At 43.5% G+C, this 16,134-nt stretch overlaps 2 protein-coding genes across 3 annotated transcripts in view; both read right to left on the bottom strand.

Moving 5' to 3' along the window:
- The window catches only part of LOC119390961 (F-box/LRR-repeat protein 12), a 61,006-nt gene extending 46,983 nt beyond the window's left edge, over positions 1 to 14,023 (bottom strand). Inside the window, exon 1 of one of the 2 annotated variants that reach the window (XM_037658671.2) lies at positions 13,791 to 14,023. In XM_037658671.2, coding sequence (XP_037514599.1) covers positions 13,791 to 13,873 — 83 coding nt within the window. In that variant the 5' untranslated portion in view covers positions 13,874 to 14,023. Of the gene's footprint in view, positions 1 to 1,031; positions 1,100 to 13,790 lie in introns of those variants that run through there. The other variant, XM_037658673.2, reaches the window with a different exon arrangement.
- LOC119390962 (poly(A) RNA polymerase GLD2) overlaps positions 1 to 16,134 on the bottom strand; it is a 592,309-nt gene that overhangs the window by 525,513 nt on the left and 50,662 nt on the right. The gene's annotated exons all lie outside the window — the stretch shown is intronic.

Here is a 16,134-nt window from a genome sequence, read left to right as displayed (position 1 = left end):
CTGACATCTCTGCCCCAGCAGGGATTCTTTGCAATGCTGCACTACTGCTAATCAATTGTATTATTTATATGTAACCTTCACCGAAGATGCTGTTGCAGTCTCGTACTTTGGGACGCTTGTCTGTATATTTTATGCATTGCAATTAATCTGTTATATAATAATCAAGATTTATTGACTTAATGCTTCTCTTAAACTGCTTTCAGTATGTGTCTCGTATTTAATTGTTTCATACTGCTTTATATAACTTGTATTTTTGTGCACACGTGCACTTTTGACTTTCCACTCTTTTGATAGCCCCATTATAGGTCGCACTACCTCAAATGAATTAAACAGTACTTGCCAATGGTAGCTGGAAATCATCGCATCATCAAAATGAGCAGGATGATGTAACATCTGGTGTACTGCATGGTACTGTCCTGTCCTATTACTGTTAATTTATATTAATGACACTGGCATTTTTATTAACCTGATTGTATACAGGGTTATTAAAATGGTGATGACCACTTTACCCTTTAGAACAATCTTAATGCTATTAAGCTGGTGCGATCAATGGCTAATGACCATTCACTAAACTAAAAGCATCCTAAGACCTGAACTTGCCATGTTCTACAAACAATCCACTGTTGCCTCACGCTCCTTCATACACCTATTCAGGTATCAATCAAACTTCTACCCTCTCCTGGAAGGAGCACATAACCACAGTTTATGCTAAGGCACCCAAGACATTTTGGTATTTGTGCCATAACTTGCGTCATTCCAACTATAACATGCGTAAACTAACCTAAAACCTCTTATTTGCCAACAGCTAGAATTTACCCCAGCTATCTGGTCTCCTCATGCGAAGTATATCGTTAACATAATAGAGTCGATCCAAATTAGGGCCACTTGTTTTACATGAACTATGACAACCATACCAGTACAACTCACCTTAAACAAGAACTCACGTCTATAGCTATTGGATACCTGTCACTTCATTTCACTTTGATATTTACTGCATAAATACATTCATATCTTACCATCCCGTTGCTTACCGATTCATGCCGCCATGGATGGACCTCGACATCTATGTAACCATCTGAACATTAAACACACCTTTAGAGGGACTCGAGCTTTAACTTCATCTGCAATACAGTAAAAGCTCATTAATTTTGGACATTATGGACATTAATCTTACAGCTTCCACCATGTTTGAGTTTTATGACTTAAGCGCGCATTGAATCAAGTCAAAATGAAGCTGCTGAGTGCTGAAAACGTGTGGACGAAACCGTGGTCACCAAATGATGAAGATAGCGGTGCGGACTGTGCCACCTCATTTCGGTTGTCCACAAACACCGTTCTTGCTCTTTTCCGTCACACATTTACGGTGCTTTGCACTCGGCATGCTCCGAGGATCGTCAGAATTAAACGGGCTGCGGCCATACATGAATGAACGAGAGTGTGATATCATAAAAAAATGCATATGCTGGCCAAGACCAAAGAACACATCCGAATAATCCAGATTTTCTGAACTCACAAGGGTTGAATTAACGAGCTTTTGCTGTATTACATGTATGTCATTGCACTTTAGAATGATCTTCTCGAAGCCATAACTGTTTCCATGTACATCTGAACAGACACTTTAATACTGCATAATGATTTCACTTCTCTGGTGTTGCACACCGATTGACGCCTACATAATACTTTTTATTTACATTAATATTTACATTTGTTTACTGCTGTCTATTTAGCACCTCACTCAATGCTTGTTTCGCAGCTCAGTGATGTAGAGCAAATAAATGAAAATGCGCTCAGTGCTAACTGCTGCAACATCGCACCATCCTCTTTCTTGGGTATTACTGCATGTCGGCTAAGTTACCCTTGGCAGAGTTAATGAGTGCCATCACACAGTGTGGGGTTAGTAGCATGATGGTGACGAATAAGCGTTTATATCCAAACAATGGAAAGATCAATGACCATAAGTGCTGCTAACAATCATACGAAGGAAACAGATCATGAAAAAGGGGACCACATTGCAAATTGTTAGAAATGTTATTGCTTTTTTGAGAGAGCCCCACAACCGATCCAGTCCACGTGCAAAGATATTCAAGACCACATAGACTCCAAACTCATTCTAAGTTGCAGAATAACGCCAATTCTTGGATTTCAATATCCTATGTAATGTAAATAAATCATTCCTGGTACTTTTCTGACCTGCTGGATGATACCTTCCGCCAGCGACGACTAACGAGCTGTTCTTCTTTACAGTGTCGAAAGCTGGTGCCGGGGTTACTTATTCAGCAGAATCCAGGAGGTCAAAGACACTGCTAAGTGCTGCTGATTCTCCCATGCATGCAATTTTCATGCCCTTGCTAAGGTGCCTGTATTACTGGCTGAACTATTATCTGTGCTCTTTCTCCACAGCTCAAAGGATTCACCTTTGAATGGCCATTACACAGTTAAGCAGCATGCTCTGGCCACTCGCAATGATGCAGTCTATGTTTGCAGTTGTTTCCAGTACTGATGAAAATTGTGATGCTTGACCATGGTAGGACAGTGACTTGACCGTCAAGTGCACTAAAGCAGTACCGACCAAAAATTTTGGAGGCAAGGTAGCTTGCTGATGAAGTTTGTGTGGACACAATTACCCTCTACGAAATATCTATGGCAAATGTAGCCTAGAACATGTTTAAAGACAACTTTAAAGTGTATTTCGCAAAACACAGCACGGAACAAAGCCCCTTGCCACATCAGCATCAACTTGGACTTAATGTACAACCAACAACCACCTACATCGCGAGTTTCTTTTTGCCGCCCTGCTCGTTGATGCGCTTTCTGCCACAGTTGTCAATGCAGCGCTCATGTGCATGCGTTGCCACGTGCACTGTTTGGTCACTTGGCCAGCTTTGCGTGCAAAAAAGCCACTTTGGTCCTACCTTTCTCGGTACTCTCTAAAACTGAACCTACAACAGGTGCTACAAAAACATATCCAAATAATTAACCATCATGCGCTCGAGCAAATGCGCTTTGCAGCTGCGATAATTGTATCTTAGCTGCTTATATATGCTATTCCACTCCCGTCGTAAAGGGAATTTCAACAGCACGGGAATAAACAAGAATGCACGAAAAGAGAGCTGACATGGACAAGCGCTGTTCCCGCGCTGTTTAAATTTCCTTTACGATGAACTACCAACTCGCCCAAACTATCACGTTAATCCACTCCCGTACAAATCCTACTCCACATGATATACAACTCTACATCAATAATTGCTCCCTGGAATGTACTGATTCTTTTACTTACCTTGGTGATGGTCTAGACAGCTGTTTAAATTGGCAGATTCAGATAGACGCAGTCAGCTCGAAACTAGCTTCAAGTATTACAATTCTGCACATTTTGTATTTTGCTTTAGTTAACTGCCACCTTCTGTACTGCGTAGAGTCCTGGGGTTCGACGTATGACGCTTATCTTGAGCCATTACGACGGCTGCAAAAACGAGCTATACGCACAATAACTTTCTCACGTTACTATGAACATAGCAAACCACTGTTTTCTAGGTTGAAGATCTTGCCATTTGATTTTGTGCGGGAACTAAGATTAGCTACATGTATTAACAGTGTCGTTAGGAACAATGAACCATTCCCTACTTAATTACTGTGTATCCCCCGACGCCCCCCCCCCCTAACGAGAAACCAAACTTTTAACAACTTCAATATACCTCCCACAAAAAACGCCTATAGCCAACATCTACTACAATACACCGGAGTGAAAGTTTGGAATGGCATACCGCATTATACCCAGAACTTTTCTAGATCACTGAACAAATACTACTTTGAAGTAATTTTTTCTGCTTGAGTTGCCCGATACTTTGGGTTGTAATTTTTCATTATGTTAATATATATATTGTCCTTTATGTGTTTTCTTTGAAAGATGTTGCAATACCCTTGTTCTCTTTATTAAGCTATATAAGGGGACTATTATTGATACTTGCAACTACAAGTTTCATTCTCCAGTTCTGTACACCACTAATAGCCAAGTTTTTGTGTTGACTACAAGTTATGTACTTTCCCTTTTTTTTCTTTGTTCAATCGAATTCAAGTGACTACTGTTAGCAGATAAAGATTACTTCTCGTATGATGATATCAAATTCGAACTGTTTACTTCTGCTTACTTTAATTAGAACTATTAGTTTCAGTTATGTATGCTTCCAATGGGACCCGCACTAGCCTTTGGCTACGGGACCACACAGTTTGTGCTTATTTTGTATAAGATATGTATGTAATAAAGAACATTCATTCATTCATTGCAACAGAAAAAATATGGTACAATATTTTTGTATCAGTACTCCTTTAAAGGTGCCCAACAACACTTTTTGAACATAGCCAGAAAATAATGCCAATGCGTAGTGAAAGCTCGTGTGAACATTTGAACTAAATGTTATTGCCGTGAATGCCACAGGGACTGCATTTGTCTCACGACAGCCAAAGATCACTTACTCTCCCCTAAACAACATGTGCAACAGCAATTTGAACTCCAAAGCAATAGGCAGGACTGGTATGGGCACTAGTTGATTTCACAATTGGAGCACCATGTGCCGTAATACTCCTATTAGGTCTATTCAACCAAGTTTTACCACACCTTCTGCACCTTTTCCCAGTGCAACGCACTTAGGCTCTCAATTCCCAAAGGTGCAATCGCACTCCTTGCACAGCCCTCACTGACTGTGCGGGGCGCAAGTAAGGTGCCTTGCACCTTCCAGCATTTCGGTGCAGCTCCACTAGCCTCACAGACGACACATGCAAGCAGCGGTCTGATTGCAGTGCTTGTGGATATTGATGGAAGCAGAGAAATATACCCCACTGTAGATGGTTTGCCGTCATAGCCACAGATAGGGAAGCTGAGCTTTACACAACAGCAGGTAATTCTGTAAATGTGAGCACATGCTAGCCTGTGCACATGTACAAAGGCTTACAGCGCCATCAGACACATGAAAGCTATAGGCAACAGACCTCTCCCAGAATACACCACACTACGGCGTCTACGTCACCGGCGCACGTGCAACGGCGGCGGTTGGCAAAAAACTCCCGCTGCCGGCTCAGCGTGGTACAGTAGCACAGTGTTTGGCGCACGTTTTTTTTTTTTTCTTTTGAACCTTTTCCTTTATCTTTTGGTTCCAAGAGTAGTTGTGGTATGTGTCAGAGAACATGTAAATGTGTCGTGGACTGTGTGACGAAAAATTTGCCATGCTGCTGGCTGTTTAACTTGGAGAAGTGAACCCACGCGGTGGTCTGTGCGCGTTTACTGTGCCGTGTTTACTGTGGCGTGTAGTGTGCGTTGAAAGGCAGCAACGATATTGGCTCACCTTTGCAGACTTTGAAACTGACAATATCGTGTGTGGTGCGTCAATCATTGGCATGCGTTGTGTATAACAGGGCCATTTGCAGTGACTGGTTGTCGATGGAACATCAGGATTGGACATTTTATTTGACGCGATGATCTGCGAGTGTGTACATCTCAGTATTTATGCTGCGTGCGCACACACACACAAAAAACGTGCATTATGTCTGGGCTGAAAGGTGAGGCTACGCATGAGCTACGACCGTGTTTTAGCATTGCTGAACACTTACCACGGTGAATACGCAAAACCATACACATATTGCCTTTTATTGCAGATGTAGTACGTCTTAACCAAAACAGTGGAGGCTCTTGTTTGTCATATTCTTGTTAGCTTATCTTTACGGCTCGACCTTTATGAAGCGAGAATGCACATTCCGAGTTTGTGTATCAAGTCTAAAGGAGAGGGGTAAGTATGGAAACACATTGTAAGCATCAGATACAGCGAAATAACCACGATAACCACGCAAGATTTTATTTATGATTAAATTATTGTGTTTAATATTGCAAAATTGCTCAGTGGATTATGAGGAACACCGTAGAGGAAAACTTCGCTTTAAATTTCACGGGGATTTGTTAACCTCAACCGAACGCATGCGAACGAGTGTTTCCTTCTTTGTTTTTGTTTTTTTTTTTTCCATTCATCTCTGATCAGAATTTTGCACCGTGAGTGAGAATCCAATCCGTGACCTCGCGTAAAGTAGCTCAAAACCATATTGCTGCCAATGCTGTACATCGTTTAAAACTGCAGTGCATATTTCGCAACGGAAATTGAGTACGTTCACATCCATGCTATGCTAATATTTCTCCAAACACCAGTTGCCGTGAAAATGTACGTTTGCTTTCGAATAGCATAAGGTCTTTTTATGGCTGTCATCCACGACCGCAAATCATTATATGTTGACCTAACAAAATCGTGCATTATAGGCAATGACTCTTTCGTTTTAACAGCTGTGCATTCAGAAAATAGCAATTTGCAGAAATCCTTAACGAAGTAACGCAGACACACGCAGCGCTGCTATGCAGAGAGATCCCGCCAGCGGAACTTTCTTGCCAACCAGCGCCTGCTTCGAGGGCGGGACTTGGGGGTGGGACAGTCGCAGCGACATCATACTGTTTGCAAACAGGGAGAGGTCTATTCAAAACATACTGTTCTGCATACCCAAGTGACTCAAAGCAATTAGGCACATTTCCTCTAGCGGTATTTGAGCACGTCCTCCACGTGGCCTTGGGAAAAAAAAAAGAAGACGACTTTAAGCACTTTACGACGGTTTCAAATGTGTCTCTAGATAAAAAGAACTTTAATTCATGATCAGTATACTTTGCCAAAACTTTTGTAATACCTTGAGATGCAATTTCTGCGGACCAGTCAACACTGATTCAGCCCAACGCTGCATCAAATTACTTGTCCGTGCTCGCAGATTTTGCAAGTTCCCTGACAACTTGCAGCTCATCCCTGTCAGCAAATCTCTCAACCCACAGTACATATAATTAAAACTTACGGTATGGGATGCGCGAATTGTGTGTATGCTGTAAAATGCAGTGCCTTGACCACTACTACTTGTCCATGTGCCGCTTCCATTGTAGTTAGCCCCTATAGCGGACGACAAGCTGGTGGCACTGCTGATGTGTTGCATCTACACTCAAAAAAGTGGTGCCGACAACTGCTGCACCAGGTGTTGGCACTGCCCGCACCTTTGTGTGCAGGCAGTGCTGACATTCAGAAAAGGTGAACCTTTCCTGAATCAAACAAGCTATTGTTTGTTTCCAATGAAATAAACATGCATGTCCCTATTTTTCAAGAACATCAAAAATGTAACTCATGTTTGTACTCCCGGACGTGATCCATGATTGCCTGATTAATGTTTTTTTCTCATGCATTCATGTGATGCGGCACTTGGCATACTAGACCTGTACTATTTCATACACTATACAGTAGCATTGATAATGAATGCGACTGTTGGAGCCAACCCAGCGAGCACTGCACACTTGTTCTGAGGAGGCTTGTGATTGCTCACCACCATCTTGTGATTGCCAATGACACCTCACTGTCGCAAAGAAGAGAGAGACAGACAGATGGAAAGGTGGATATAAAGGATGAAAACAAAAAGAATCAGATATTTACAATGGCGGCACGAAAACGGGAAAATCTACATGGCAACAGAAGGGGTGGTGCTTTGCTATATGAAGTCAAAGATGGCTACCCAAGGACAAAAACATTGTGGAGTAAATATTCACAAGCAGAGCCATGCGACTACTGCAAGAAAAACCTGCAAACTGAACATACTGTCATGGCATGTCAGGATATTCATCCAACAAGACCCGTAGAAAGTGCATCTTTCAGAGGCTCTGGAATTTAAAACAGGTGGAAGTAAAAACTGGCATAAGCAGTAAAGTAAAAGCTCATTAATTCGACCCCAATTGATTGGGAAAGTCAAATAATTCAGACGTGTTCTACGGTCTCGGCAAGCATGTGCATGTTTAATGGCATCAAACGCTCGTTAATTCGGACATATTCGGCTGTACCCCGATTAATTCGGACGACTCTTGGAGCGCGCCAAGCACGACATGCCACAAATCTGAACTGCGTGGACGCTATAATTGTGTTTTAGTGATTACGGTTTCATCCACAGCGGATGTGCCACTCAGTAGCTTCGCTTTGACTTCGAGCAATGCATGCGCGATGTCACATAAACTTAAGCATGGTGGAAGCTGTTAAAGATGAAGAGCTTCCGTCGCAGTCCACATGCTGGCATAAAACTCGCTTGCTACACTGTGATGGACGAATGATCATTCGCTGATGATTGTTCCGATGAAAAAATTATCGTCACGTGCGCATGGTGGTGGTGGTGCATAATAAGGGGTGGGTTCAGAGCATGTTTCAGCTTAAGACACGGTCACATTGTGAACGAATTAGGTCGCGAACAACGAAAATTGTGGCTTTTACACTGTCGTTAGCAAAATAAGCACTGGATTTACGTATTCATCAAGAAAATGAAAATGCATTGATGTAATAGACACTTGCTTATTGTTTTAGTGATAATTTAAATAATTCGGCATTCGGTTAATTCGGACAATTTATTCGGTCCTGTGAAATCCGAATTAACGAGCTTTAATGTATACACTTCGAATATTAGGTAAAAAAAAAATCTGACAGATCCCATGTACTCTGGGAATCAATGTAATGTGAAGCAGTTAGCGAGGTGCTGCTCACACCACACTGTTCGGCATTGAGCCAAATCAAGGAAGTCATGATATGAGAAGTCGTTCACTATTGTATGTCTATCAAGCATGCATGCATGTATATTCTGGTATACACCATGCATGTCCTGTCATTCACATTTGTTGTGCTCATGCCATGACAATTTCGGTATATATCAGGTTAATGAAATGGCCACGAGAGCACTAAGATTGTGTCTTGTAAATCATGACATGCATGTCATGATTTTCATGTTATGACATCATTTTTCTCATCACGCACTCGTGTCATGGCATAGTGATTTCAGCATACATCAAGTTAACCAAAGGACCACAAAAGCACCATTATGTCACGTAAACCATGACATACATGTCATGCATGCCATTATCATCATGTTACGACCTGTCATTTATGTTCATCATACACTCATGTCATGCCATACCGATTTTATATGTGTGAAGTTCATGATATGGCTGCGAGAGCATGAATGCCATGTAAATCATGATGCACATGTCATGCATGTCAAGTTATGACCTGACATTTATTATTGGTATACACTCAATGTCATGCTATACCAATTTTAGTTATATGTAGTTAACCGAGAAGGGTGTGAGAGGACTATGTCATGCAAATCATGATGTACATGACATACGTGATGATTGTCATGTTACAAACTTTCATTTTATATTCGTCGTACACTCATGCCATACCATACAGGTTCTGTATGTACCAGGTTAAAGGGGTACTGACACCATTTTTTGAAGTCGAGTTCGAGTCAAAATCTCCTGTATGCAGAGACGGCTCTGAGTAAGTGTGAAGCTCAGCAAACTGCTGATAACAATCAGCAAACTGCTGATTTTATTTTCATATTAAAGTCCATTTTTCCATGGCGCATTTACCGACATTGACACTAGCTTGACGTCAGGCTACAGTACCAATTCTGGTGACTTCACGCAGCATCTGGCTAGTTGTCATGACGTTAGGTACCAAAACCTCCAAGATGGCCGCTTGTACATCGCCAAAACATTCAAAATGGCCGCTTGTGCGTCCCCAACGGAGCCACGGTGTGGAGCGGCTGTGGAAGTGTCACTATATATTGTGCGAGCACGTGACGAGAAGCTCATACTGTGTTTTGACGTCAGGGTACAGTAGAAACTGAAACTAGCTTTTAAACACATACTGTACTTACTTTCCCAGGGTGCACTCGCTCTTACTACTACCTTTCCTAGGCTCTTGAGGGCTTCCCCTTTCATTTGACGTAAAAAACCAACTGAAAATTTTCATGTAAGTACCCCTTTAATAAAACGGCCACAAGGGCAAAATAGGTGGCTGGCTGGCTGGACAGATAAATGCATATGCTCAAAGTAGCTGAAGTTCGCTAAGAAATGCTTCGCATTTAAAAGCAGAGATGCGATTGATAGAACAGGCTTACATAATAGTATACTGTAAAAGCAGAAGCGTGTACGAATAATAAGACAGGTAGACATCACGTTAGGCTGCAATAGATGGGAGTCATGCGTTACTGAGTGAACAGGCAGGGTCGCCACCTCATTTCGTCGTGGGTGCTAACCGTGGTCACCATCATGCAAAAGTGAACTTCCGTCATCACCTCTACCGCTAGGAGGGGACGGCCAGTGAGGAAGAATGCGCATGCGAAGTTGACTAAGCAATAGAGTCGTTTAGCAAGTCACGGAAATACGGTACGGTATTACCGTACCGTTTCTCCTTTCTCGCTCGTTGTGCTTTAGCCGCTCCTAGTCCCCGTGACCAGTGCCTCCTCTATAACTTTCAGTGCCTGGTAGAACACCCTCCCGCGGCCGTCGGCGCTTGCGTTTCCCCCGCTCGCCGCGACTGCGTGGTGGCGCTGTGCAAACAGGGTCGGGCGGTCGGGCGCTGAGCCGGTAGTGCTGGTGCGGGCGCGGCCTAGAGCGCTTGTTTGCTTTGCTCTGCCTTGACACGTGCGGTTGGGTTTAGCGAGTTGAATGCGATGGAAGATTTTTTTATCCTTTGTCGTGACCACGTAGCTTGCATGAATTGCGATGTCGTACTGCTGCGTGCCGCTGTGCAAGTCGGACGAAAAAAAGAAAGTGCCTGGACTGTATCCATCTGACCAGCTCCTTTTTGTCCTTGATACTTTGCGAGCTTTTGCAGACGGTGCGCTCAAAGGCAACCCAACTTCGGCAAAGCCATTCAGTACCTTGACAAAGTACACAGTTCCAGCCCTCTGTGCATCAAGGCTCCTTAAATGCCAGAGTGATGGCAGCTATGAGCACAGGGTGCGACACGTGAACCTCATATGTATTTACTTCCTCAAGCCACTCCTCTCGAACTATGCGTTTAAAGGGACACTAAAGAGAAACAATAAATCGGTTTAGATCGATAAATTGTGCTCCGAGAACTAATGTCGTTGACTTCGCCATCACTATAGGTTTATTAATAGAGGAGAAAATCGAGTTCAAAGTTTTATTGGGGCGATTCCACATAAGACCTCTCAAATTTATTTCAAAATTTTATATATTATTGCCTGATGAGTGGAAAAAAGAGATCCGCAATTTGTTTTGCCGCCAAAAATTTTTTCGAAGCACAGGAAATCAATAATGACGAAGAGGTGGAGTAGAGCGCTCATCCGCTCTGCTGTTTTGGCCAACTTTCGTTATGAATTGCACAAAATATATTAAAGTTAGGTAGCTGAAATTTCTTTAACTAAATATATGCATGTTTTTGCTTCTGCTCAGGTATTTTTAGTTTTGATGTGTAGTGTAGATCTTTTTATAAAAAACCTCAAAATAGTTCCAGGAGACGTTATTTTCTTCACTTTGAAGGTCTTTATCTCGAAAAATCCTTGTAGCAGAGCGACAAAAATTGCGCGTTACGTTCTTCGCATCCTTATCTACCACACTGCCGAATCTTATATTTATATAACTTTTCAGTAAAGAGACATGATCGGGCTAAGTTAAAGAAAACACCGGACAATGAAAATTTCCGACGACAATTAAAAAAAAACAATTTTTCATATTTCTAAACTTTGTCCACTTATTGTCCTCCACATCAGCTTTCATAATCATTGAAAACATGTAGCATAATGTCGTTGCACTAATAGTTACGACCCCTCCAATGAGGACCCTTGGGCAAGGATTGGCAATTCCGACTTCTTGCCCTGCAAGTGTATAAAATGCAGGCAGGATTGAATTGCTTTTTTATTAAAAGGCCAGCAGGTACCGAAAAAGGTGTCGCCGGTACTGAAGACGTTAATTTTGAAATTATTTGGTCACTGCAGCAGCCACGAGCGCGGGGCTACCGAGCAGGCGCGCGCGCACCCTAGATGGCTCGTTGTAAGAGACGGCGCAGTGAGAGCTCGTTTCCGCGTCCTCAGACCGATTGAGTTCGAAACAGCAACACCTCCCGGCTGACTTGAACGCACGTGCACTGGAGCTTCGCTATTCTATCCGCCCTCTGTTCGCATCGCAGCTAGGCGCTGATAACAAGGCAGAGATGGAAGCAAGATGAGAACTCTATAAGGGAGCTATGAGCGCTCGCTTCACGCACGCTGCTGCCAGAAAAACTGCGCTGCGCCAGTTGCGATCAGTGGAAAGCATTAACGTGGCGCTCCATTGGCAAAGCAAAATATGGAATGTCAAAGGAAAGAAAAGCAAAACTATCGGTAACCGGACGCGCTTGCCTATTTTAGATGTCGGCAGCAGACGGCCTGAACTAGCCGCGCGTTCAGAGCGCTGTTCACACTTCATTCGGCGCGGATAGTTCTTGTGCTTTGCTCTTACTCTACTCCTCCTGTGCGTCTCATGGCGAGAAAGTATAGCTCGGAATGAGTGTATTGTGGAGACTACCTTTCGAAGCACAAGAAGCTTAAAGGAGTACTGACACGAAATTCGTCGTGTGCTCGTGGTGCACATAAACAACGATGAGTGAATTGTCGTCCTGTGACCCTGGCAGTGATTTCTGCGATTTAGGCTGCATGCAGGACGCAGCTAGAACTCGCATACTCGGGGGAACTGTCTTGACTCGTCGGGATAATGTCCTTGCAGTGGAGCTCAGATGCTCAGCGACGAAAACTTCAAAGTAAAATTAAAATATTTTATACGTGTTCTCCGACTCCAGTGTGTGGACAGCGTTGACACTGCAAACCAACGAAACAAAAAATGTCCCTTTTTCGATGTCTCAAAATCGTGTCAGTACTCCTTTAATTATTGCAAAGAAGCCAAAATTTCGTAGAGTTACCGACCTAGGCATATACGCTTTGAAGAAACTTTAACGCCCGAAAGGTCAGTGACTGCCAGTGAGACGGACTACTTGTGCTACGCGTGCTTTTGCTACCACTGCAATGAAAGATCTTCACGGAACGCACAGTTTAACGATGACATTCTTATGCCCCCTGAAAAAGAAATCGACGTCATTAACCAGATCACTGCGACTACCGGTGTACGTGCGTTCCAGTCACCCGAGAGGTGTTGCTGTTTCGAACTCAATCGGTCTCAAGAGCTCAAGAGCTTAGCGGTCGAGTAGGCCTTGCTTCTACCGATCATTGTCAGCATCTCAAGATATCCTGAAGTCGAGAAAATCGGGAAACGAAACTAGCAGCCGCACCTGCGCAAGTGATGCGCGGGCAGCGAGCGAAAGACCGCGAAACCCTGTTTGGGTGGCGGCGCCTGGCGGTGACCGGTTGTACTCGCGCCGACGGTCGCGCCTTTTGTTCTCCTCCCCATCCACCAGGCACTGAAAGTTATAGAGGAGGCACTGCCGTGACAGTGCGTCCATCGAACGACAGGTTGCTCGTTCACAGCGCGTAGGCTGAGAGGCAACAGTGAGGCTTGACAATCCCATAGTAATTTTTGAAGAAGAATTTGTGGTCTTAAGGTGTCTTCACCGGAACTGGGAGTGGCTAAAGCACAACGAGCGAGAAAGGAGGAGCGGTACGGTAATACCGTACCGTATTACCGCACCGTTTTCCCGTAACGTGCTCAAAGGCTGTAATGACGCAGTTTCATAAGGCGGGATTGTCGCGTCATAACTTGACAGCACGAAAGAGCCATGCACCTGCATCGCCTCATTCAAGGCAAATGTTAGTGGAAAGCCGTGTGCACACCGCACGCGTGAATGGTGAAAGAAAGGCAGGCGAGGCAAGCGCACAGTCTTTTATGTTCTAGCTCGATCGGACAAACGGAAAGGTATGCACACGGGAGTTACAATTGAGGTGGTGGTAGTTACCCTGCGCACGAACAAAGGTCCTTGAACTCCAGGCGAAGAAATACCTCAAGCAGGAGGCTTTCCGGCAGCTGTTCGATGTCCATTGTCAGCCGAGGAATATTCGTGCGAAACAATTCAATTTTACACAGAGCTGATGCTTATGCATAGTCTGTTAATACAGGCTATCCCAGCAAGTTTCGTTCAAACTGGCGGCAGCCATTTTTATGTGATGCACAATGTTGCCACTGAAATTTTGGTTTGCGCCGGTTGGTGTCAAATGCCAGTGACAGCGACATTTTTCATGAAGTAATACTCCAAATGTTCAAGCGTGTCGTTTAACTATTGCTAGCGTTGTTAATTTTCATAGGTGTAGGCATCCCCCTTAAAATCTAAAGAATGGGAGTGGATAAATGGATGGATGCATAAAACTCTATGGATGCATAGTTCCTTGAGCTCTACTTGAGCAGACCTCCGCCGTTTACAACCGTGATTTCGCGTTGGCTTGCCTTTACATGTCGACGGCCTGCGGTGTTTCCTTTTATTGCAAAAAGGTGACATTGTGTACGCATAAGTAATGGTGCTTTATGGCTCCGGCTTGGGCGCCCACCTTCTCACTTCCTGGTCGGCTTTCAGCCTAACCAATCTGTTTCTGCTTCCTCACGTAAAGCCGCTGTACTACATTGACGAATCTTCGTCGCCTGTTGGAGGGACACTTTAGGCTTTTTCTCGATAGTGTAGCTGTCTGATCTTTTTATTATGCTTGTTTATCTCATGTAATTCTTTAATGAAGGTATGTGTGCTCGCTCCCCGCTTGCGAAAAGGAAACCTAAATCCGAAAAGCAGATAAAGAAAAGCGGAAAGCAGTGCGAATCCGTCATGTGCGTTCACTGTTCAGGAAACGTAAACGATTTCGAGTACCTTGTACTACCCTGAGAGCAGTAAGCTGTCCCCATGCCTCAAGAAAAGAAAAAGTAGCAAAGAAAAGAAATAAGGAGCGCAAAAAAAAAATTAAGTGTAGTGGGCGAGCAGTGGACAAAACGACATTGAGGGACAGATCTGGTCGAGCGTTTCTTGTGCCGCGAATATGCCTTTCGGGACCACACGAAACAATGATAAAGAAATTTAGCAAAGCATTGCTGTAGTATAACATCATTTCTGTATCTGTTGTGTACGACGACAAAGATCGTAATTTTAGTCCACTCTTTTTGCAATGCCCACTTATGTGGCTTCAAGAAAGGAGGCAAAAAACGAAATGCCACGCATATCATGAGAGCCAACACTACTTTTTATTTTATAGTTTTGAACTTCACGTCAGCACTCTTGAAAGGAAAATATCCCGTATATGGTTCTTCGGCAAATAGACATGTTTCTGATAGCATTTTATGCCAAGCTTCTGCTGTGAACGTCTGAGCCAGTGGCAGGAACATTTTATTTGCCGCGTATTATATTGTCTGACAGTCTCTTCTTGCATCAGAGTATTCGCTGACGACTGCATTATTTATCGTCCAATCAAGAACGCTGCAGATCACCTATCGCTCCAAAACCACCTCGATGTTATTAATGGTTGGTGCAGTGCCACTAAATGTCACTAAATGACACTAAATGTCTCAAAACGCAAAGTAGTCTCATTCACTCGTAAACCTAGCATATCCGAATTTTCTTACAGCATTAATAATTGCATTCTATCGTCTACAACACAATATCGGTACTTGGGCGTAATACTGACACCAAATCTATCCTGTACGTACGTTCGGACCATATTAGGGCAATCTCTGCCAACGCTTCGAAATCACTAGGATTCTTGAGACGTAACTTGACTTGTCAGCGCTGTGTGTGTGTGTCCTTCATAAATGTTCCGTCTTTTTTTTTTTTTTTTGCGCTGGTAAATCTATCTTAATCATGAACCAACTCGCCCAAGCACCCGTTTTGGTAACTTGAAAGCTGCACCTTCAAGCATTCGCAAATCATGTTACGTAACATTTGTTCGCCCTCGACTAGAATATGCTTGTTCAATTGGTCCCCTCATCAAAAATACTTCATTGATTCATTGGAAAGAATGCGAAATAGAGCAAGCGGCTTCATCACAAATAACTACAGACAGGAACCTCCACTTCCACGCTTGAACATTTGTCGTGGCATTGCCTTGCTGTCATTCTTTCATAAAATTGCCCATTCCTCCCGAATCATCGTAAGAGGCCTGCAAAAACGATATCTCACTTCACGCAGACTACACAATCATCTGAGCCATGCCCGTGTATACGGTTCTACAAACGCGTTCAAAAACTCCGCGCTTCCACGTGCCATCCGTCTCTGGAATAGTTTGACTGACCACATCGCAACCCAGACTAACTATGATAGCCACCGC

The sequence above is a fragment of the Rhipicephalus sanguineus genome, chromosome 4 (assembly GCF_013339695.2).
Source record: "Rhipicephalus sanguineus isolate Rsan-2018 chromosome 4, BIME_Rsan_1.4, whole genome shotgun sequence".
Classification (NCBI taxonomy): Eukaryota; Metazoa; Arthropoda; class Arachnida; order Ixodida; family Ixodidae; genus Rhipicephalus; species Rhipicephalus sanguineus.
Note: the sequence above shows the minus strand (reverse complement) of the source record. Positions and strands in the feature narration are given on the sequence as shown.